Source organism: Cucumis melo, chromosome 9, assembly GCF_025177605.1.
Source record: "Cucumis melo cultivar AY chromosome 9, USDA_Cmelo_AY_1.0, whole genome shotgun sequence".
Lineage (NCBI taxonomy): Eukaryota > Viridiplantae > Streptophyta > Magnoliopsida > Cucurbitales > Cucurbitaceae > Cucumis > Cucumis melo.
The window spans coordinates 17,469,325-17,492,408 of NC_066865.1; the positions used below are offsets into that span (position 1 = coordinate 17,469,325).

General features: G+C 35.5%; 2 protein-coding genes across 7 annotated transcripts; one reads left to right on the top strand and one right to left on the bottom strand.

The window, feature by feature from the left end:
- The first annotated feature begins 90 nt into the window (after nucleotides 1–90).
- LOC103503243 (protein SENSITIVITY TO RED LIGHT REDUCED 1) lies at nucleotides 91–14,839 on the top strand. 3 transcript variants are annotated; one of them, XM_008467384.3, is made up of 3 exons: nucleotides 91–246; nucleotides 540–1,442; nucleotides 14,301–14,839. In XM_008467384.3, the coding sequence occupies exon 2, from the start codon at nucleotides 576–578 to the stop codon at nucleotides 1,407–1,409; it is 834 nt and encodes a 277-aa protein (XP_008465606.1). In that variant the 5' UTR covers nucleotides 91–246; nucleotides 540–575; the 3' UTR covers nucleotides 1,410–1,442; nucleotides 14,301–14,839. The 3 variants fall into 3 exon arrangements, with proteins under 3 accessions (XP_008465606.1, XP_050946270.1, XP_050946269.1); XM_051090313.1 differs by lacking the exon at nucleotides 14,301–14,839 and adding an exon at nucleotides 1,585–1,941; XM_051090312.1 differs by lacking the exon at nucleotides 14,301–14,839 and having other exon boundaries at nucleotides 540–1,941.
- LOC103503228 (probable ADP-ribosylation factor GTPase-activating protein AGD11) lies at nucleotides 3,432–18,652 on the bottom strand. 4 transcript variants are annotated; one of them, XM_008467377.3, is made up of 12 exons: nucleotides 18,177–18,652; nucleotides 18,004–18,063; nucleotides 17,827–17,917; nucleotides 15,915–15,986; nucleotides 15,546–15,593; nucleotides 12,702–12,786; nucleotides 6,498–6,573; nucleotides 5,960–6,123; nucleotides 5,605–5,872; nucleotides 4,585–4,701; nucleotides 4,403–4,498; nucleotides 3,432–3,958 (listed from the first exon to the last, which is right to left on the bottom strand). In XM_008467377.3, exons 3-12 carry the CDS (start codon nucleotides 17,867–17,869, stop codon nucleotides 3,677–3,679), a joined length of 1,251 nt encoding a protein of 416 aa, XP_008465599.1. In that variant the 5' UTR covers nucleotides 17,870–17,917; nucleotides 18,004–18,063; nucleotides 18,177–18,652; the 3' UTR covers nucleotides 3,432–3,676. The 4 variants fall into 4 exon arrangements, with proteins under 4 accessions (XP_008465599.1, XP_008465595.1, XP_050946268.1 ...); XM_008467373.3 differs by having other exon boundaries at nucleotides 18,004–18,066; nucleotides 18,177–18,600; XM_051090311.1 differs by having other exon boundaries at nucleotides 3,432–3,879; nucleotides 18,004–18,066; nucleotides 18,177–18,571.
- Nucleotides 18,653–23,084: the final 4,432 nt, after the last annotated feature.

Here is a 23,084-nt window from a genome sequence, read left to right on the forward strand (position 1 = left end):
TGCTATATTTACATTTTTTTTAAAATATTACTATATACTTTGTTATTTTGAATATAACCTATATTTGGAGCTATCCATAACTTACTCTTCCCCAAATGGCCCATTAGGCTTCCCCATCTACATATCAACATAGATTCTATTTTTCAAAAGCTAGAGATGCTGACTGCCGTACAACCATGAACCACCACTGGAATCAAATCCGCTGCCTTGTGCATCCACGAAAGAGAACAATCGAAAACCAATCAGGTTTGTGAATCAAAATCCTTTTTAATTCATTCTCCATTCTCCGACTCAAATTTTTTCTGTTCATGTTTTTTGTTACTGACTTCGATTTCATTCCACTGAATCTTCTTCACCTTCTTCCTTATTTCGTTTTCTAGATACAATTCTGTGCTCGCCATTCAATTTGGCGATCCTTCCATTGAATCTTAACCTAGTTTACTCTGAATCTTCCCTTAGTTGTTCAGCAGTACTTTGATGGCGCTGAATCTTTTGATTTAATGCGTAATTTTCATGTTGCTTTCTTGATAATTCTATAGGTTAGGAACGAGAAACTGTAATCAGACCTCGACGGGATGGCAGCGTCCGCAAAAACTGTCGCCATTCCAGATCAGTCAAATAATGGTGACTGGACGGTTGTTCTTCCACGTCGTGGCAAGCAGAGGAAAAATTTCCCGAAGCTCAGGAATCGAGAAGATCAACGGACTTGGTCTCCCACTGATCAGGCTAATGATACAATTAGAGAATCAAAACTGTTGCAGAAGATGGAAATGTGTATCAAAAAACTTGAGAGTTCCCAATTTTATCGAACTCTTGTAGAGGAGCTTGAAACAGTGCCATTCTTGGAATCGTTAAATAGGGTTTTGGACTCGGAGTCAAAGATGGGGGTGGTTATCTATGGCGTAGGAAGCATTGAGAATTATGAAAATCCTCGATTGCAGCTCAGTCTTGCGATATTGTTGAAGAGAAAATTTAGTTGGATTGAAAGTTTGGAGGTGTTTGATCCAATTCTTTCTGCAACTGAATGTCGATTAATGGAATCCTTTGGTTGTTCTGTTCTATCAGTTAATGAACAAGGAAGACGATGTGCAGAGAAGCCAACGATGTTCTTCATGCCCCATTGTGAAGCAGAGTTGTACAACAATCTTTTACAGGAAAATTGGAAGGTGAAGCTGTTGAATCATATTATGTTGTTTGGGAATAGCTTTGAGATTTATGAACAGTTTGTATCTGAATTCAAGAACTCACCCGTTGTTGATTCATCAAATTTCATCTTGGCCTCGAGAAAGTTCGTGCGGGAGATCAAAATCAAGACAGTTTCAGATGATTATTTTGGTGCATTTCATGATTCAAGTTGGCATTTTTTCAGCCCTGTTTCACCACTGGAGCTGAAATTCATAGATCTTTGAAGGACATTGCTTGGTGATTGAATAAACAGCCAGGTAAATTCATTGTCATGATTGAACATGGATTTTGTTCTTTATCTCAAAAATTTGGTAAAATGCCAAATATAGGAGTGTTTATCGCTTGTGCCAAACTTGACTCACTTTCCTCAGTATGGTAATAATTTCGTTCCACACCCAGACAATCTCAAGGACATGACTGTATGAGTGGTGTAACCTATAGAACAGATCCCGTCCAAGGCCGTAAGAGAATCATGTTCTAAGATATGCTACTGCTAGGGAACAGCCTCCCCGAGAGTCGAGATTAGCGATTTACATTACTTTATGATGACCATATTTTTCTCATTTTTAGGCGTAGATTGATCTTTATATCACAACTATGATGGACCGAGGGTTCACTAGGTAGTGCTACTGCTAAGGTAGGTAAACAAATGTAGTTATTTTTGCTAAGGATATTGATGAACATGAACTCGCTATACTTGATCAATTATTTGATTTGAATATCATTTTAGACCTTGATATGCTTTTAGGATTGAAATTGAATCATATGTATAGTTTCTAAGTTGATAAAGATCTTTACATATAAATCAAGGTCCCAAAACCAGATCTCTTAGCTTCTAAGGGTCCGTTTGGAAACGTTTTGGTTTCTGTTTTCATTTTCAGAAGAAACAGAGGTATTTGGTGACGTTCCTTGTTTCTCGTTTTAAGAAAAAGTAGAAACGTTTCTCATTTTATAAGGAATCATTTTAGTTTCTTCTGTTTCGTTTCTCAATTATTTCTATTGGTTTCCTTCTTCTCAATTTATTTCTATTCGTTTCCTTTTCCTTTTTCTCAATTACTTTTATTTGTTTTCTTTTCCTTTTTCTTAATTATTTTTATTGGTTTCTTTTTCCTCTTATCTCCATCGTCTTCCCCAAATAATCATTCTATTCCTCTTTCACTCACCGTCTTCCTTCGCCTCGTATCGTATTCCCTCTACATCCCGGACTCTTCCTCTTTGCTGGATTGTTCCTCTTCGACGGATCCATAGTTTTTGCCTGATTGTTCCTCTTCGTTGGATCCATAGTTTTTGTCGACTCTTCCTCTTCGTCGGATCCATAATTTTCATCTTCCTTTTCGTTGTGAATTTTTCTCTAAAGCATCATAGGTAGGAGAGGTGTTTTTTGTTCTAAGAAAAGAAGAAACATGGAACAAAGAATAGGAACATTATCAAACATGTCCTAATTTGCTTTCTTTCTGATTTTAGGTAAGAATTAAGTTAAAAGCTCCTAGTCACGGAAGGTTTGGTTTGGTTTATAAACTCATTGGTTTTGTTTTAATTTATTTTACTTCACAACATGGAAGATTAAAACATCTAGTTTCTTAGTATTCCAAAGATCCGACATTAAGCTCTAACATCTTTTACAACAGACAGCATGGAGAGAAGTTTAATAGGTTAAACCATTTTTCCTATGAAAGAAAACTACATGAAATACCATTCTAGTCTCCTCACTTTAAATTTTATTCTACTGTAATAGTAAATATTGAGAATAATTAGAAACAATTTTCATGCAAGTATTTTTTCTACGATTTATAAATAAATTTAATAGAATTTTGGTTAATCAGAAAAAAAACTATCGTTAAACTAACTAGACTATTTTTTTAAGAGTTATTGTAGGCACAAAGACTAAATTTTGACTAACCCAAACTTTGAGTACCAGAATGATATTCTTGAATGGAACATTATTTCTGACAGTCCCCCATGAAATATTAACAAGTCCTTTTCAGAATCCCCTTATATAATTTTTTAGATCAAAATTAGTGAAGGATGATCACAAGAATACAATAATATCAACCAATAGATAGGTAACCGAATGCCTTAACAATTCCCTTGTTGCTAGAGATTTTATAAAACTAAGAAACAAAGACCAAATTATTTGAGTCCAAACAATTGCAACCTCTCGTAGTACTAAACTACGTTAAGTAGTCAAGAGATCTCTTGTTCCTTTTTCTTAATTTGTAAAGATAAATAAATAAACAAACATGGCATACATAAACAAGGGCAGATTAATCTATCATATATTCCACCACATCTTATTTACACATCACAAATATCAATAATATACAACAGCTACACAAGGAACGTTATCTCTTTTTTTTTTCCCCTTGCTATGAAAAGCCCATTTGAAGGTGCCCTCCTCCATCATAGCCAACAAAGAAATTGACTTAATATAAAATAGTTCTTTTGGAACTAAAATGATATGATTTTCAATAACTTCACCACGCATCAGCTGCTATTGCGTAAGAGGAATGCATTCTAGTTCAATCTCGAGGATACCTCTTTCCACATTCTGCAATCTAAGAGATATGTCCTGTCTGACCTTTCCGTCTACAAGGTTAATGATTCCATCTTTTACCAAAGTATTGTCATTACTTGCCACCCATTTTCCCAACTGCATTGATTCATCAATTGTGGACTTCTCATACGCCTTGGTCGCTGCGACCAATGGTTGAATGTCAATTTCAGCTTCACCCATAAAATCATCAGTTGAAAACGTGTCCTTATCATAGACAAGCTGCAGAATTCATCATTTGGTATCTTACTAACTTTGGAAATGATCTAATACAATCAAAAGCTTTAGAACATAAGATCATACAAGAGGTTCTTTGATGAAGCTGCAGAAATCATCATTTGGTATCTGATTTAGTACAATCAGAAGCCTAAGAACATGATCATACAAGAGGTTCCTTGATGAAGCTTGCATAATATATTGTTTGGTAACATTTTCTTTTTTGCCATCTTACTAACTGTATATGATCAAATGCAATCAGAAGCTTAAATGCATGAGTATGCAATAGGGTCCTTGATGAAGACGCTTTCAGTGAAAAAAAACAGTGGTGAATTTGGAATAAGAGACTTAACTTTCTACAAAACAGTACTTGAATTTTGATTTAGTTATTGAAATCACGGTCTCCTTCCATGAGGTTCTAACATTCGCCAAAAATATGTTGTTGCTTACCAGTTTTAGTGGAGGGATATGCTCAGGAATCGACAACATTAGGCTCTCATTCCAAACTGGGTTTAGGTTGTTCTTTATGACACGAGTCCTCACAGACTGCAACATACAACAATATTAGCAATGCCAAATAACAAAGTAGCTGATACCAATCTTCACAACAAAGGTATATAAGAGAGGCTCACTTGATGCCCTAACGAGAGAATTACATAGGGATCGCTGGTCACCACGTCTCGGACAGCTAGGTTTGTCCCTCTAACCACATTGACCTTAATCAAGCCAACAAATTCAACCATACCTGCCTACAAACATTACGTCTGATGTAATAAGATCCAACATCCATATCAAACCAAAAAAAATTAAGCCACAACAGTTGCTTTGCTTTTATTTCCAACGTGCATCCTCTTTAGCCCTTAGGGTTTCAGTCTCTAATCTTCAAGACTCCAACATAAACTAGACTGCTAGTGCAAGCTCAAAGTTCCAGCTATAACTTTTCAACTTTTCGTTGGAGGACATGCCATGGTATGCATTTAAATCAGTAGGCTAATCAGGCCATTTTGAACTAAGTAGAACTTGTAAGTGGGCAGATTCAGTGCCCTCATCTAGAATGTATTGCGCACAACTTAAACAAACATATTTTTATGGCTCAATAAATCATATGATCCCTATTATATTATGTAATCCTCAATTTGGGTCCTCAAAGAAGTTTGCTTCCAATATCTTAAATTGGTAGAAGAATGGTAGCCGTTGAGATTTCAAGTCTTTCCTAATTATGTATCGGTTTAGTTGGCTTTAAGTTTCTTGAATTTACTATTAGATTTAATTTTTAGTTTAATATCTAAAAATGATATTAGATATAAGATTTAAGTTAGAGTTTCTATTTTAATGAATCGTGATTCTTTAGTCATTGGATTGATTAGGTTCCTTCCCTAACATTTTTCTACTTCAATAAAAAGTTCATTCCTTCATTAGATTTCACTCGCTCTTTATTTTCCTTTCTTTGTTTAACAAAGATTGATACATTGATTTGCTTCCGCAACATTTATTTTTTTTCTATCGATTTCATTTCCTCAACAGTAACCAAAAATTCCAAAATGAAATGGGGTGTTTGATCTCTATCATACTCGGATAACTTAAATACTTAAGAAAATAAAATCATCAATAAGAAAAATCCATAATCGAGTAATAGAAAAATCAGTTATTACCGATGCTTGTCTTGAGACTGCAAGGCTGCTCTTCTCAAAATTCTTGTGGTGGTGGTCACCATCTCGTCTTCCCCGACTGTTACGAAATGCATGGCCAATGCGATGCCTAGTAGCTTGTTTCTCATAGTGTCTTTTGTCGTGGCTACTATTCTTGCTTGAAGAGTTACTACTTTGTGGGCATGATGAACTTCTTTTACTAAATGAGTTATTATCACTAGAACTTTGACTACTACTGGCGTTATAAAATTGTAGCAGTTCATACTTTCTCCTGAATATACAAGAAATGTGATTCTTTAATAGAATGACCTCAATATTTCAAATTCCTTGATACATTAAAAACATGTGCTAGCAATACCTTATAAAATCAAAGCGCTCCTCTATACAAGAATCTGGTTTCGGTTTTCGGCTCAAATCGATGATGCCAGCTTCATACTTCCTGTTTACATCTATATTTCCACCCATGCTCGTGAAAGTATTGACTTGCTCATCCGTCCAATTATCTAGTTTCACTGAGAAAACCTGGCATTTATTTTTGATAAATTTAGATCATATATGCATTGCATGATATGGAACCTTCAGTATTGAAATTCAAGATCAATATGAAAATAGTTAACAGAAATTACTGCAGACCCTATTAACCACCATTTGAATTCTTAGCCAAATTCTAAAAGCAATTTCTTTAGGAAAAAGAATTAGAACTCTTTGACAAATGTTCTTCAGCAATGTTGATTAGCTGACCTACTTTATGATAACGTCCAGTACCATATATTTTTTGTAACATGTAAAGCTTAACTAAAGCAACCATGTCATCAAGCAGCCTGGTCGAGATGTACTTTATGTGTTTGCTATTATGACAATAAAAAAGCCACAAAAAAAAGAAAAGAAGGAAAAACCTTAGAGATGTGAACTCCAAGACTTCTGTGTACTCCAGAGCACTTTATACAAATAAACACTCCCAAATTTAACGATCTACATCCATAAACCAGAGGTTAAGAACAAAAAACTGAACTCTCGATATTGAAATGTATGCTGAGAAGAAGTGTCAGTAGATATATTGAAAGTAACGACAAAAAGATAACACACAAGTTTAAGTGGAAACCCTAGTGCAGGGAGAAAAACCACGGTATTGTTTGATCTTATTATTTTCTAATAATCACAAAAGATAAAATTAGGGAATAATAAAAAGACAACAAGAGCTTATTGTAAAAAAGGAAAAAATATCAGGCAAAACTACCCTTGGGCTTAAGCCCACTAATTAGACACTCCCCTCAAGTTGGTAAGTAAATATAAAAAAGGCCCAACTTGCTAATACATGAATCAAAACTCGATTGATTCGAGAGAATGTAAGAAATGTATATGCTACCGTTGTCCAGTCTTTCTCTAATAAAGTGTCTATCAATCTCCACGTATTTAGTTATATTATGTTGCATTGGATTGTTAGCGATTTTAATAGCCACCTTATTATCACAGAATAATTTCATTTGTACCTCATAGTCTTGGTGAAGGCCAGATAAAACCTTCTGTAGCCAAATCTCCTCACATATCCCAAATTCATAGTCATGTACTTTGCTTCAACACTGCTTCTGGTCACAACCCCTTGCTTCTTACTCCTCCTAGTTACGAGATTGCCCCATACAATTTATCCTACCCAGTCAGAATTAGTATAATCCTCAATACACCTTTTGTCGATCTTCCTAAACATCAACCCTTCAAGTACACCTCAGAATTTTGTTAACAGCTTTCATGTGTTCTTCATAGGGGGCCTGCATGAACTGGCTAACGACACTCACAACGTAGGATTTATCCGGTCTAGTATGGGTATATCTGGACAAGTAGATCAATTTTCCCACATATATTTTTCTTTGTCAATTAGAACTTTATCACCTGAATTTCCAAGTCTACAGCTGAAGTCAGTGTGGGTATTAGCAGGATGACATCCTTATGCATGTTTCAGTCAGCAAATCAAGTGTATACTTTCTTTGAGATACACAGATACCATCTTTTGATCAAGCTACCTCCATCCCAAAGAAATACTTCATATTTTTCAAGTCTTTAATTTCAAACTCACCACCCATCTTCTTTTTCAGTTGGATGATCTCAACGGTGTCGTCCCCAAATAATACGACCAACATGGCGATCTTCCCAGCCTTGGAGATTTCCATTAACAAAATTTGATCAGAGTGCCCCTGACTATACCCTTAGGACTTGACAAAGGTAGTAAACCTATCAAACCATGCTCTTGGTGACTATTTTATCCCATACAAGGATTCTTGAAGTTTGCAAACCCGATGATCAAACTGGGCTTCAAACCCTAGAAGGGGGCTCATCTAGACCTCCTCACCATTAAATAACGCATTCTTAATATCTAGCTGATATAGGGGTCAATCTTATTCACAGGAATAAATAATAGGACTCTGACGATGTATAATTTTGCAACTGGGGAAAAAGTTTCAGCGTAATCGACTCCCAGGTCTAAGTAAACCCTTTTGTAACTAACCTAACCTTGTGTATGTCAAGAGTTCCATCTGCCTTGTACTTGAGAGTAAACACCCATTTACATCCCTCAATTTTATATCCCTTAGGGAGTACAAATCTCCCAAGTCCTGTTCTTTTCAAGAACTTTAGTCTCTTCCATAACTGTAGTTTTCCACTCAAGGCACTTAAAGCAATGTGAATATTTTTAAATATCATGGTAGAGTCAAGGTTGGCTGTAAAGGCTCAGAACTATAGTGATAGGTTCTCATAGGAAACGTAGTTACAAATGGAGTGTTTCGTGCAGGACCTGGTATCTTTCCTCAGCACAATAGGGATGTCAAGAGAAGGATCATACTCATCTAGATTACTTGAATGATCCGGTCTAGCCTCATCACCTGTCGTTTCTACCATGACCTTAATCTCATCAACACTGCACTTTTCACCCATTTCTTCAGGAATAGTTATGTCGAACTTGTCATTCTTAGCTATTTTACTGTCAACATATGAATCATTAGAATTAGTCATACCTTGATCTTGTGATAATTCGGAATCTTAGACTGGAGTCAGGTGAGCAATAGGGGACCTAACTTCCTTTCTGAGATTCCTGTTATAGTAGGTTAACAATGGAACTTGGTTTGTAGGTTCATGTTATGGAATTCAGGATCAAGTACAGGTCAAGAGACAAGAGTATAACTAATAGACTCTAAGAGACCCAGACAGTAAGGTTCTTCACTCACACTCTCCCCTCAAAGTAGGCTAACGGGAAAGAAAGGACAATCCTCAAGGAAGGTGACGTCCATGGAGATAAAGTACTTATGGGAGAGGATGAAAACATTTATAGCCCCTTTAATGAAGAGGATACCCAACAAACACACACGCCTGAACCCGAGGAGTGAATTTGGTCTGGCTAGGGCCATGGTTATGCACATATGCAGTACACCCGAACAACCGGAGAGGAATATCATGGATGAGACGGGTAAGGGATAGGACTCTATGAGACATTCGAGGGGGTTTGGAGTTGGAGGACATGGGAGGGAAGGAAAGTAGACAACATGAGTGAATAGGCTACTTCCAGAAGGCAACGGTTCTTTCTCTCGACAACCCCATTTGTTGGAGTGTGTAAGCACAAAAGCTCTGGTGAACAATCCCTTTGGAGGACAGAAACTCATTAAGGAAATGGTTTTGAAACTCACGACCATTGTCACTTCGTAGAATTGCAATTTTTGCATTAAACTGCGTTTCTACGGTGTGATAGAAGTCCCTGAAAGTGGAGGTGACATTGGATTTTTCAGAGATGAGAATGACCCAAATAAGACAAGTATGGTCATCAATGAAGGTCACAAACCACCATTTTCTAGAGGCAATAGTAACCTTGGATGGTCCCTACATATCACTATGGCTAAGAGTGAAAGGTTGGTTGGTTTGTATGGTTGTGAGGGAAAGGAGGGTCGGTGTTATTTTGCCCGAATACACACATCACAAGGTAAGGTATAGACATCAACATTAGAGAAGAGATGGGAAAATAAATGTTTCATATATTGAAAATTGGGGTGGCCCAAATGGAGATGCCACAACATATAGTCTTTTTCAGAAGTAAAGTACGAAGATAAAAGACCAGTTCTAGAGGTTCTACTAGAGGAAGCATCATCGTCAAGGAGGTAGAGTCCCCTATTGTGCTGGCAGTGCCAATCATCCCCTCCCCGAGCTCAAGTCCTGAAAAGAAACAGAATCAAACAAGAAGGTTGCTTTACAGTTCAACTCACGAGTAATCTTGCTTATAGACAGCAAATTATAAGATATTTTAGGCACATGCAACACATTATGTAAGGATGGCCTTTCAAAGGAAAACTCTTGCCCATTCCTAGCAATAAAGGCCAATGAGCCATCGACAATTCCGATTTTTTCATTACCGCCACAAGGAAAATATGACACAAAATGCTTAGAGGAACTTGTTAGATGATATGTAGCGCCAAAGTCCAGAATCCAGGGGTTCTTCCCATCAACACTAATAAGACTGAAGGACTGACATAGGCTTGCTCTGAGTTCTGGTTTACAAGTGGTTGAAAAGGTCCAGTAGACTCACTCATATAGGCCCGCTCTGAATTCTGTTTGTCATTGAGAGGTTGTTTCTTACCTCCTGGGGGACAACCATGTAGTTTACAACACTGTTCCTTAGTGTGCCACTATTTCTTGCAATTCTCACAAATAGGGACCAATTTGTCATTGTGCTTCTCGCTGTCATGAGTAAAGGACCTTGCATTGAAGGCAGCAAAATTAATTGAGTGGGTAGTCAGAATATTCATGGCGCTTGTGCGGTCCTCCTCAAGGCGAACTTCAGAACAAACCTCCATCAGGGAAGGAATAGGCCTCTGGCCCAGTATACGCCCATGGATTACATCAAACTTCAAATTGAGACCAGCAAGGAAGTCATATATTCTATCAGTCTCTTTAATTCAATACCATATGCCATCATTGGGATAGTTCCAACCATTTCTTTGCAAAGATCCATTTCCTACCAAATCAGAGAAAGTTTGTTAAAATAGAATGTTACATGCATTGTCCCCTGCTTGCATTCATGGACTTGTTTTCGCAATGTGTAGAGACGAGAGGCATTCTGGCGCTTCGACTACAATTTTTGAGTTGTATCCCAAATGTCCTTAGTAGTTGCAACATACACCAAGGGCTTGCCAATCTATGGCTCCATAATGTTGATTAACGTGGCTCGAATAAAAGAATCCTCCCTTTTTTAGTAGCGTTCATGGGATCTCCTAGTGGAGGACGGGGTATCTTCCCTGTCAAAAAACCAAATTTGTGGCACCCCTCCAGAATCATTTCAAAGATTGGGACCATGGCCATTCATTTTCTCCCTTGTAAAAAATCTTGTAAACTATGTCATTGTATTAGAAGATGACAAATTAGGGAACGAAGTTACGGATTCTCGGAATACATCGATAAGGTTGTAGGAATGCCATGATTAGGAATGTTTGTAGGAGCTCCTAACTTTGCCTTGAATGTCGCAGTCTGTTGTCGGAGCATGTCCAGTTGTTGTTAGGTGGTACCTTGAGAAATGCCTTGCACATGAGGTTTAGACTGAGTCGAGGATTCACCAATCTCAATGTCGATTGGGCATGAGGATTACCAACACCAGGGTGACAATTGGGTAGAGTTTTCACAGAGGTATAGTATCTAGTCCGACAGTGGTGTAGGACTTGGTTTGCTGTAAGGTTGGTTAGATCTAGGGTTTGCGGCAAAGTGGTAGGATGCAGCAGGATAGTGGCAAAATTAGTGCTAGATCTAGGTTTTGCAGCAACAAGGTCTAGGGTTTGCAGCAAGGTGGTAAAGGAGGCTAGGGTTTGCGAGTGGACAAGGACTGACAACTGGGCACGGAACGACGGTTGAGGTTAGATCGAAAGTGGTTGCAGTTGGGCAAAGCAGATCAAAGGCCAACGGATGTTTGCGGCTGGTTGAGGACAACAGATCGGCACATATGTGGACGTTTGCGACTGGTTAAGGGCAGTATAAGAGGTTGGTGGCACGTGCAGCTGAGGATTTGAGCCGATTGGCATGCTTAGAATGCAGCGGAAGTCCTCCATCGTGGCGATTCTCGTGTCCAAGGCAGAGTCCTGCCAATGACAGTGTGGATGTCGGCAATAGTTCCAGCAGTCTCCTCTGTTCGGGATGATCAAGAGTCGTGTTGTCTTGCGTCTCGTCAATATCCCACTTTGATACCATATTGAAAGTAACGACAAAAAAATAATACAGAAGTTTACGTGGAAACCAAGGTGCGGGGAGAAAAACCACGGTATTGTTTTCTCATGTTATTTTCTAATAATCACAAAAGATACAATTGGGTTATAATAAAAAAACAACAGGAGCTTATTGTAAAAAAGAAAAGAATATTAGGGCAAATCTATCCTTGGGCTTAAGCCCACTGATTCTAACAAGACATCAAAGGTAACAGTTTTTTCATTTTGTGTGACATAGAAACCACCTACCAAGGTTGATAAAAGTAACACCTTTTGTAATTTATACACACTAAAGAGACTTGGGAGGAGTAATATAGAGTGGCCTAAAGAGATTCAATGGTCTGCCTAAGTAGATTAAGATCCAATTCTCTAATAAAATCCATTTGTTGCTTCTAGAAGCGATCAGAATAAAGACCTCAACACAATCATATTGCACTTCTCTACCCCTTCTCCCTCCATGTGCCCCATAAAAGGGACTAAAAGAGGCATGCTATATATGAAACTGGTCAGTTGGCTGAAGTTTAATCCATCTATTCAACCTCTGGATAACTGATAAGAGGGAGGAACTCCCAAGAGATAATAGCTTCACCATGGGTGCAGACGAAAGGGGGACGAAAGAAAAAAAAAGGAATAAACAAACAAAAACAAAACAGAAAAAACTGTTCTATTAATGTCAGAAGAAATTTGAGTCTAAGGAATGGACCTTCTCCCTTGGACAATTCAATAGCACTGAGCTTTTAAAATTTTCATCACATTTCCCACACACCACATTACAATTCATTCAGTACTGAAAGGAGAAAGAGAGTCAATTTGCAACTTGTATGAATAAATAACTAAAAGTAAAAACTGGCTATTAAATAAAACATTTAGACTTACACCCATTTTGGATCCGGTGATCCGCAATCTGCACAAAACATATTACCAGATTGCTGCAACAGATCTTCCAACCTTTTCTGGGGGCCTGTGGATGGCAACACGCATTAATATAAATCATAGGGCTTCCTCTACCATGCCGAGCAAAGATATAAGACTAATAAACATAAACCATTCCAAAGAACATAAAAATAACAAATGACCGTTTCGTTATCAATGAAAAATCATTGCAACACCGAATAAAGTAGATACAATGTATGCAGCAGGGATTAGAATTGGAGAAAAACAAAATATACTCGAACTTAATTTGAACTAAAATAAAATTAAATGCTTAAAAGCCCCACAACAAAATTCCACAACCGAGACACAAACTCACAATGGAGGAACAAAAGGTCAATCGACTCTCCTTTGTTTAAGCAAAATTGCACCCAGAGAGAGAGACAGACCAGCCACTGAACTTTCTTTGCATTATGTCACCCGTGTTTAAGCTCTTGTAGACCAAAGACCAATGAAGAACTTTCACCATATTTGGACATTTATTCTTCCAAATCTTGTTTGCCTGTCTTGCTAAACTTGGGGATCTCATAGATGAGAACCATATCTGGCCAGAATCTGGAAGGCAGATCTTGTAGGGGAAAAAAAACAGACCCTTCTAAAGACCAAACAATTCAGGAATTTTTTTTATAGTCCGTCAGGTCACTCACTTCTTCCGAAAAAAGCTATCCGACTTCATCTTCAAAAGTCTACATTTTAGAAAGCAAACATCCAATCACTTTCTCATTCTAGATTTTGATGTATGACATAATATTTTTCAGCTTCAAAGCACATCAAGTACCCAGGGTCCCAGGTTTGCTAAACACGTCTACACTCCTCAACCAGTCCCAAGGTGTTGGGAAAATTAGGTATTCATAATCCTCCAGGGCATAATCCTAAGCGTCCTGCATTATGGCCGGACCTTGTCTTTAATGAGGTTCATAAGAGACTTGCTTCTTGGAGAAAGAGAATTTTTAATGGGTGGTAGGTTTCTCATAACATAATCAGTTCTAAGCGGCACTTGATGGATTTCTTGACCCAGTTTAAGATTCTTAGTGCGGTTTTAAAAACCATTGAAAATAAAAATAAATTACTTCCCCCAGAGGGGATTGAGAAGGGGAAAGGTTCTACCTCTGAACCTTCTACCACTGGACCTAGGTGGTTTAAGTGTGGGCAATATGCGGGGGTGAGGAGTCGAGCCCTTCTAGCTAAATAGTTGTGGTGATTCCATCATGATTCCGATACCTTATGGCAGAAGATTACTATTGGCAAGCATGGTTCGCATCCTTTTGAACAGTCGGTGGTGGTTAGAGATTCTTCCAAAACTCGTGGAAAGATATTTCAACAGATGTTCAGTCCTTTTCTCAGTTTGTCCATAATTTGGTGGCCGGTGGATATGGAAGGTATACTTACTTTTGGGAGGATAAGTGGCTGGGGAAGAGACCCACTTGCTCCTTGTTTCCCCGTTATATTAGTTGTCCTCGTCAATGTTACGCCTAGTGGCTTTGATTCCTTTTCATTCTAAGAATCTGCCTTTTTTTCACTTTTTTTTCATCTGTTGACCAACAGGGAAACAACACATATCCTGGACTTGCTATCTTTGTTGGAAGGATGTTCATTCTTGGAGCCCTGGTACATCTGAACGCTTTTATGTAGGAGGTAGCAGAGACCTGTTATCTTCGTTCGGAGTGTGATTTAGCCAGTGCAAAGTGGAGTTGTTTCTTTGAGGTGTTTGGATATTACTTCAATGCTTTTCAAGATTGCAGATAGACAATCAAGGATCTCTTTCTCCTCTAGCCTTTCAGGGAGGGGATTTTTTTGTGACAGGCAGGGGTGTGTGCAATTTTTGATCGAATCTTTGGGGATCGAGAGATGACTCTGAGTGATATTTGGTCCCTTGCTAGCTTCAACATTTCATTTTGGGCTTCTGCTACCTGATTGGAGCCCTTTTGTTTAGGTTGGGGCTTCCTTTTGTGGGTTTTTTTCCTTTCTTCTTCTTTTTCTTCTTTTTTTTAATGGTAGACTTGTGTATCCTTTCATTGTTTTCCTCAATGAAGGCTTGATTTATTATAAAAATATGAAAAAAGAAGGTGGTCGTTCATAGTCCAGAATTTGGCTGCTTTAATACCTTGAAGCTAATCTGAACTGACTCGGTTGAATTAATTTCTTTTGACATCCTCAAGAAAAGCACTCATACAGAAGGAAACTAAGAGGATAATCGAAGGCTTTCCTTGTTTATTCTTTTTTCTTTTCTTTCTTTTCTTTCTTTCTTTTTTTAGTTTGTTTCTAAAGACTGCTTTGTAATGATTTCTTTTAACAGTTTTTTATTTTTTTATTTTTTCAAGTTGTTTGTAAAAGCAGCCAAATAATAAATCACATTTAAATCAAAAGACAGATGATGATCATATATATATAATACTACTTTTAATCCTAAAACAACGACATGAAAAGAAAAGAATAAAATATTGTATTCATTTTCTACTTTTTTCTTTTCAATCTTAAAACTACTTTTAAAAATTATCTTGAAAATTTTGCTTTCAGAACCTTACTTCCACACAACCACTACAGCACTCAAACTTCACAAATATCTTTTTATTGAGAAAATGATCCCCAGTTCACTAATTAACTAATACCTTTTCAGAATGGAAGACTTATTACTGGTCAAAGAATCAACAGCCAGCAGGTTGACAGTATTTTACATTTTCTACAATTACAACCCGTATAGGATCTAGATCTTGCTCCATCTACTTCAATAATATTCTACAATAAGTGCCATTACAGTTATAAAGATATTAAGAATTAAAGATATAATACCAGAAAGCTGTTGGTCCTTCTTCCAATTCCAGCGTTGTGTTTCTGAATCTGAATACAATAGATTACAGAGAATTGAAGCAATGAAAAAGAGTGGAAGAATTAAAGATATAATACCATAAGTATTATGTTGTTACCAAATCTACAGAAAAAGATCATTTACTAAACTTAAAATATTTCTAACTCAGTGATCTATCTCCTGAAGTTGAATTTTTGTAGTGATCAATAATCACGACTCAGCAGTTTGACTAGACATTACATTTACTACAATTAACACTTCCTCCTAGATTTGGCTTCACCCTCTTTCAAAAATATTCCTTAATAAGTGATACTGCTATGTTATAAAGATATTGAGAATTAAAGATATAATACCAGAGGGCATCCGACTCCAGTCCCAGCCTTGCATTTCTGAATCTGGAAACAGGAGATCAAAGAGGCAGGCACCTGTCACATTTGAATTGGGTCAAGAAAATTTCAACTCGAAGGAGATGCACGAGCAGAGCTCTCCATAGATCGGAAACAATAGCAATAGATACATTCAAACTTTTTTCAAGCTGTATGAGCAATAACCCAAGAATTTAGATAGCAGAGAACAGGTCCCAACAGTCAAGAGTCGAGACAAATACGCATTTATCCACAATGCTACAGTACAAATTCCTGTATGTTGAAGAGGAGACTCATGTAGTACACTAAATGCCAATCCTATACGTTTGAGATGATTATGTCGACACCCTTATTTCCAACCTCCACAACAAAAACAGGAACAAAAAAGAATATTCAAACGGGTATTCTACTTCCTAAAGTGAGACATTTCCAAAACATAATCAAATTGGACAGCTGCATTCAAATCCCAGTAGTTTTCTGAGCCTATAAGAGACCTAATACACCCAAAACAGTTCTTCAACCTTAGAAATGGGGAAGATAACTCATGTAACAGATCATCATAATGTTTCATCTCAATAAATTTAAAAAGAAGTAAAAAAAAAAATCAAAACCATCTATGACTTAATTACTATGAAAAAAATTAATACAACAAATGTGGGGCAAGAATTTGAATCTCCAATCTCAGAGGAAGAAATAAATGTCTTTAGTGTTGATGCTCATGTTACCTATTAAAAACTCTAGTTATTATATGTTCATCATCACACTTGAAGGAAGTATTTGAACAAATTCTTCAATGAACTGACTTTGTAATATCCCAAATTAAGGTTTAAGAAAGATCAGCCGATCATATGAATTTTCTACCTCATAGGAGAGATTACTCTTGAATCATCAATTGATCCAAAAGCTTAAGCTAGTGGTTGAAGACAAATTTAATATTATATCATTTAATACCCCCTCACTTGTGGGCTAGAAACATGAAAAATGAACCACAAATAGGAATCAATTTCAATTGGGGAGGAAACCACGATGTAGGGGCTTGACATAAGACCTTTGTGGACCACCTACTCTAATACCATTTTAAATCACCAATTGACCCAAAAGCTTAAGCTAATAGGTGAAGACAAATTTAATATAATATCATTCAATGATTAAAATGGTGAAAAGAATGTCGTACATTTCAAGTATTGAAGAAACAGTTCAATCTTCCATTCAATCACACTAGATCTGTCTCTCCACCCATCCTCCACCTTTCCATCCAAGAACCAATTCTATCTCTAGTGATATCTTGTTCCACTTACAATATAACTTCGAAGCGGTATCTAGACAATCGAAAATCTTCCATTGAAGATAACCTTGAAAACCTATCAACACACTTTGAATAGCAACTAAATTTTTTTTCCATATTGACTATGAAGCACATGCTCTTGAGGATGGAATATGTCAATAGGATCTAGATTGTTGAAATAGCTTCTCATAAATGTATCTAAATCTTCCCAATATTTAGACTTTTCTATAGCAACAAACTGTCGTTGAGAAAATGAAAGAATACACAAAAGGAGAGAACATACAAAAAGACAATCCAACAAAAGAAGCCTCAAAGCTAAAGAATACAAAAGGGGGCTCCAATTCTAAATAATAAGACCTAGAGGAATAACATAAAAATCCTCAAAAAACTGATGCCATTATAGAGACAGCTGCTCTTTTCAATGGAAGAGAAATCCTATGAGTGAGTAATTAACTAACTTAATCAACACTATCAAACCCACCCCACTGGCCATTTGGCTGCTGTAACTTCCTACTGGACTATTGGATAATTAATTGCTCAAGTGAGAATATTGATATTCAAATCTTTATCTATACTCTAAGCCTTTGGATAATCATTTGCAGAGATGATAAATACCTGAAACGCCATTTGAATCAGAATTCTGCTGCTGGGATGACATTTCCAGCGTCAAATAATGTGCACACAAATCATGAAAGAATGAGGAAATCTGCAAACATCCGTTCTCTTAACTCATCCACTCATTGAAGTTTTAGAGAACATAATAAAACATAGTGAATAGAAAATCGTTCTTACAGAATGACAAAGTGACGAATGAAATGAATATATTCTAGATTAATATTATTCTCCTCATGCCTTCTGTGCATGATGCATGAAAACAAAATCGTCAGAACGCACTAACAACCAAATCAAAAACAAAATAAACATAATAAACAAACAAGCTGAAAAACACCAAAATCGATGCTTACCGTACAACATGAGATCAAAAAAGGGAGGAGGCAATAGTTTAATGAATTTAAAGGAAAATCTGATGACGACGAATAGAAAAGCCTAGAAGTCCATTGATAAACGAAATTTTTTTGAAGAGTTGACGAAAACGGCAAAACGCATCCATCTTCAACGAAATTGGGTGGAAAAGAAGCCGAGAAAAAACGGCAAATCGAAGAGAAAACGCTATTATGAAAATGTGATTTTCTTTGATTGCTCAAAATATTGGGTCAGTTGGGGAAAAAAATTGAATTGAATTGAATCGAGGAGAAAAGAAAAATGGGTGTGATGAAATTCGAAAGAAAACTTATCCAAATTTCATCCGTTTCCGTTGGAGTCAACATAGTTTCATGGTGGTATATGAAATGTATATGATGTGAGTGATTGTGATTCCAGAAAGAGATATATCAATTCTCCTTTTGAGATTAGTTCAAAATAAAAATCATTAACAAATAATTAGTTCAAAATAAAATTAACAATTTTCTTTTTAAAAAAAAATAAAAATTAAGAAGAAAAAGTCAGAGGGTTGGTTGGATTAGACACAACAGATTCTTTTAAACTTATGTTTCAAATAGTAAGCATTTTCATATATACACATAAAAATATAGCACAATTTTAAACTATATCAACCATATTTATTTATTTAGATAGAAATAGAAATCTATCATTATAAAATCTTTTGAATTCTAATATTAATGAAAATTTAACTAATTTTACTATTATATGTAAATCTAATAAATCTTAGATTTAGTATTATAAAATTCATACAATAAATGATACAATATACAAATATCTTTCATAATTTACAAAGGAATATTTATAAGACTTGAGAATAGAAGCATTTATGGGACAACTTGCAACCGAAGCTACAAACTTTTTTATAGCGGTTGGAGTTTATCGTTTTCTTTTTCTTTTTTTCTTTTTTTTTTTTTTTATGCGGGATAACTGTACTTTAATACTTTGTTAAATTCCTGTATAATATGTGTCTTAAATATGAAATAAGAATTAGTGACTATGATATTGTTAAAAGAAGATAAGTTTTTCTCAAATTATGGATATTGGTGATAACTAGATCGATTTAGCATTAAAATATAAAAAATATATATATATAGTAATATACCTTGATCCTCGACATTCAAAACTTAACATCTTACTTATATTAATTATTTGACTTTTTCAAAAAAGTTAAATGCTACACACTCATAAGTTCAAACAAGAGTTTTTTCAAAAATATTAGAACTAACTTTTGACTTTTTTAATTAAAATATAGTTAAGAATTTAAATAATAAATTTAAGAAGACAAAAGACTATTGTAAAGAAATTAAAATAAAGATCGTTTTTAGAAATCATATTGGCAATACCTTTAATTATTTTAAGAATTCACCGATGAAAGTCTCTTTTATATTATAGCTATTACTGTTACATTGGAGAGAGCCAATATAAATTTTGTATTTTCAATTATATGCTTAATTGATTGGTAATTTGATATTCTAAATGAAAAATGGTTGGAAATGGCAAACATGTAGAGATTGCATGACACAAATTTGAAGCTCAATATAGTTTATTATTTGAAAAGTGATTGAATAGATCATATTAATATTAAATATTATGTATAGTAGTTAGCATATTGGGCCCTACTCTCAAGTCAAATAATTTTCTTTTTCTTTTTCATTTGGAATAAATTCAAAAGCTTCTTTTCCCTCACTCATTCAAATCGATATTTTTAATTCGTGGAAGGCACTAACATTTGTCCACCATCAAATTCTTAATGGATTCTTTTCTTTAAAAATACACAAAACTAATCACATCAAGAGAACACAAGCAAATCCAACCACGCAGAGAAAGTAGAGAAGAAAGAGAGAGAGAGAGAGAAAGACATTTCTTAACGCCTTTTATGGTTAAAAAGTGTGTCATAACATTATTTCAACGTTGAGCATGAATAAAAGAGATATCTTTCAACTCTTACACATAAATCTTAACCTCATGGATGAAAAATGAGACTTTTGATGGATCCATATATTTTTCGGATAATAGAATGACAATTTACAGCTTAGTTAAGTTAAGATTTGGGAAGGTTTGAATAATTCTTTTGAAAAGATAAAAAAAGAATAAGATTTGAAAAATGACAGGATCTTGGTTTCTATACAAAAGATCATATGGGAAACCAAAACAATCGATATTGGAATATTTTAGGAAAATCTTGATGATCAATCTTGTTCGAGATTAATTGAAAAAAACAATTTACGTGCTACTTTTGAAAACAAAAACCAAAAGTATGTTACTTTTACCAATTTTCTCAATTATAGCTCAATTGATGTGAGACGTGTTAATAACCATGTGTGGTCTTTTCTAATGGACAGATTCAAACATTCAACTTCTTAAGTTTAAGATATATCATAACCTATTTAATAATTTTATTTTAAAAAAAATACTATTTAATAACGAACAATTACACCTTGGCTTTAAAATGAATTCAACAAACCATCTTATGGTTTTTAGTTATGCACAATGAAAACCGGATCAAAATTTATTCTAATTGCCTTAACTTAACATGAAAAATCCTAATTAAAATCAAATTAGGTTTAAGTGAAATTTTACCTTCTTAGCTTCATTTACTCAAAATTCTTCACATGAACTTGACTGAACCACCACTAGAATTGACCCATTATCCTCTAGATTTAGAACAGGTTGTGGGACCTAATGGATGAAGGAATCAGGAGAGAGAGAAAGATGAAAAATATACTACAAGAAAACGAAGCATTCCCGACGCCAAAAAAGACGTCGGCATAACGGACGTAGGGAAAAAGGGTATTCCCGACGCAGTTGAGACTGCGCCGGGAGAAGCGTCGGGAAAAACCTTTTTCCCGACGCATCAAACAGACGTCGGCCACGCGACGTCGGGAAAAGGCCAAATTAATTTTAAAAAACACATTATTCCCGACGCCATGCACAGTGCGTCGAGAACGACGTCGGGACTAGGGGGTTTTTCCGACGCACTGTGCGGCGTCGGGAAAACCGTTTAATGAGCATTGGGAATGACCTTTTTCCCGACGCCATTTTGGGGATATCCCGACGCGTCGACACAGCGTCGGAAAATCCCCTTTTTATTCGTTTCAATTCTGTAATTTACATAACTGAAAGCCGAGAGGAAAAAAAAAGAGGAAGAGAGGAAAAAAGAGAGGTCGAAGCCGAGAGGAAGAAACCGTTCCACCGTCGTCCCTCGTCGTCGTTCTACCGCCGTCTGCCACTTTAGGTAAGTGGAAAATTAAAATTTGTTTAGTTTAAAGTTATGTTTTAGGGTTTTTTTTAGGAAAATTGTTTTAGGATTTTCTTTTGGAATAAATTTTTGTTTGTTAAATGTATTTTTGTATAGAATGTGTGTATCTTTGTACCTATTGAATACATTTTGAAATGATGTACCTATTAAATACATTTTGAAAGTAATTAAACTTTATGCACACATGGTGAAAGTCATGTAAATTGTAAGGATTGTATAAGATTGTTTAGAGGGAGAGAGTAGTTAATATGCCTTCCACTTTTGGGGTGTGTGTTTGATTATTAGTCAATTCTACACAATTGGAATGATGAAGAAAGCATCAAAATATTGAAGAAATGTAAATAAGCAATTCCAAGTAGAGGTGAGGGAGGGAAAGTAATAATAATAGAGATGGTGTTGGAAAAAGAGTTGGAACAGATGAAGAAATCATCAGTTGAAACTCAACTTTGTTGTGATGTGCTAATGATGACAACTTTCAGTGGTAGAGAAAGGAATGAGAAAGAATGGAACACTCTTTTCTTAGCTGTTGGTTTTGGTCACTACACCATTATTCCTATATTGGGTTTAAGGTCTCTCATTGTGGTCTACCCTAATTAACTACCATACCAACTTCAACCCTCTTTCCCAAAGCTAAGTCTCATCCCATTTTCCTTACCTTGCAAATATCCAATATGTATAATGTCAAATCTCTATATTGTAACAAAAGATTGTGAAACAATAAGACAACTTTTTGTTTTGTTTTGTTGTTTTTTAATACTCTTTCCCCACTCCTTCTTCAATCATGTGGAATTAATATAACAATAGTTGGGGATATGTGTGTTGTTGTTAAAGAAGAAAGAGAATAACCCTTTTTTATATATAGATAGAATAAGTGATTTCACCATCATCTAATCTAAAACTATAACTCCTAAATTTGTTCAACCCACTTCGACCCACCTTGTCTAATTGAGATAATTTTGAATGTTTTTAAAATCATTTTTTGAGTCTGAAATTGTTAAAATTCATTTTTAACATTTTTCAAAAAAACATGCCTTTATTCATTTGAAACTAATTTTAATCGTATAAAAATTGTACTATCCTATATATAAAACATAATGTAACACTCAAATGCATTATCGAAGTCTGTTGCAAGTCATTGTCATTACAAACAAAGAATCTTATTGAATGTTTGTTTTTTATGTCCATAGTCATTATGAAAAAGATGATAGAAGAATTAACTCGTGCACAACAGGGACCACCACATGATCCCTAGCTCTGCAGTACGTATATGTCTCTATTATTCTAAAGTTTTTGCAAATATATGATTATGTACTAAAATTAGTTATTTTTATATCATTTTTAGGACCGAAGTTGTAGAATGACGTGCATACGCACCTCGTTGGGGGACTTTTTCTTATGTTTATGTTTTTTCTATTTTGAGAACTATATTTATTGTAGTGAACTTTTTCGTATTATTAATTTTAATTCTATTTTTTTAATTTGTGTTTGTATATTTCTTAATTTATTTTAATTTATACTCAATTTGTTTTAATTTAATCCAAAACGTCAGGAAAATTTTTTGAGCAATCTGAACATCATTGTGAATGTTTGAGCAAAAATATTATAAGAAAAA

Coding starts and splice junctions, on each gene's coding strand:
- LOC103503243 (XM_008467384.3), top strand. CDS start 576: ATGGCAGCGTCCGCAAAAACTGTCGCCATTCCAGATCAGTCAAATAAT.
- LOC103503228 (XM_008467377.3), bottom strand. CDS start 17,869: ATGTCATCCCAGCAGCAGAATTCTGATTCAAATGGCGTTTCAG. Junction 6,574..12,701: donor TCACCGGATCCAAAATGGGT/GTAAGTCTAAAT, acceptor TTATGGATGTAG/ATCGTTAAATTTGGGAGTGT. Junction 3,959..4,402: donor ATATCCCTCCACTAAAACTG/GTAAGCAACAAC, acceptor TGAATTCTGCAG/CTTGTCTATGATAAGGACAC.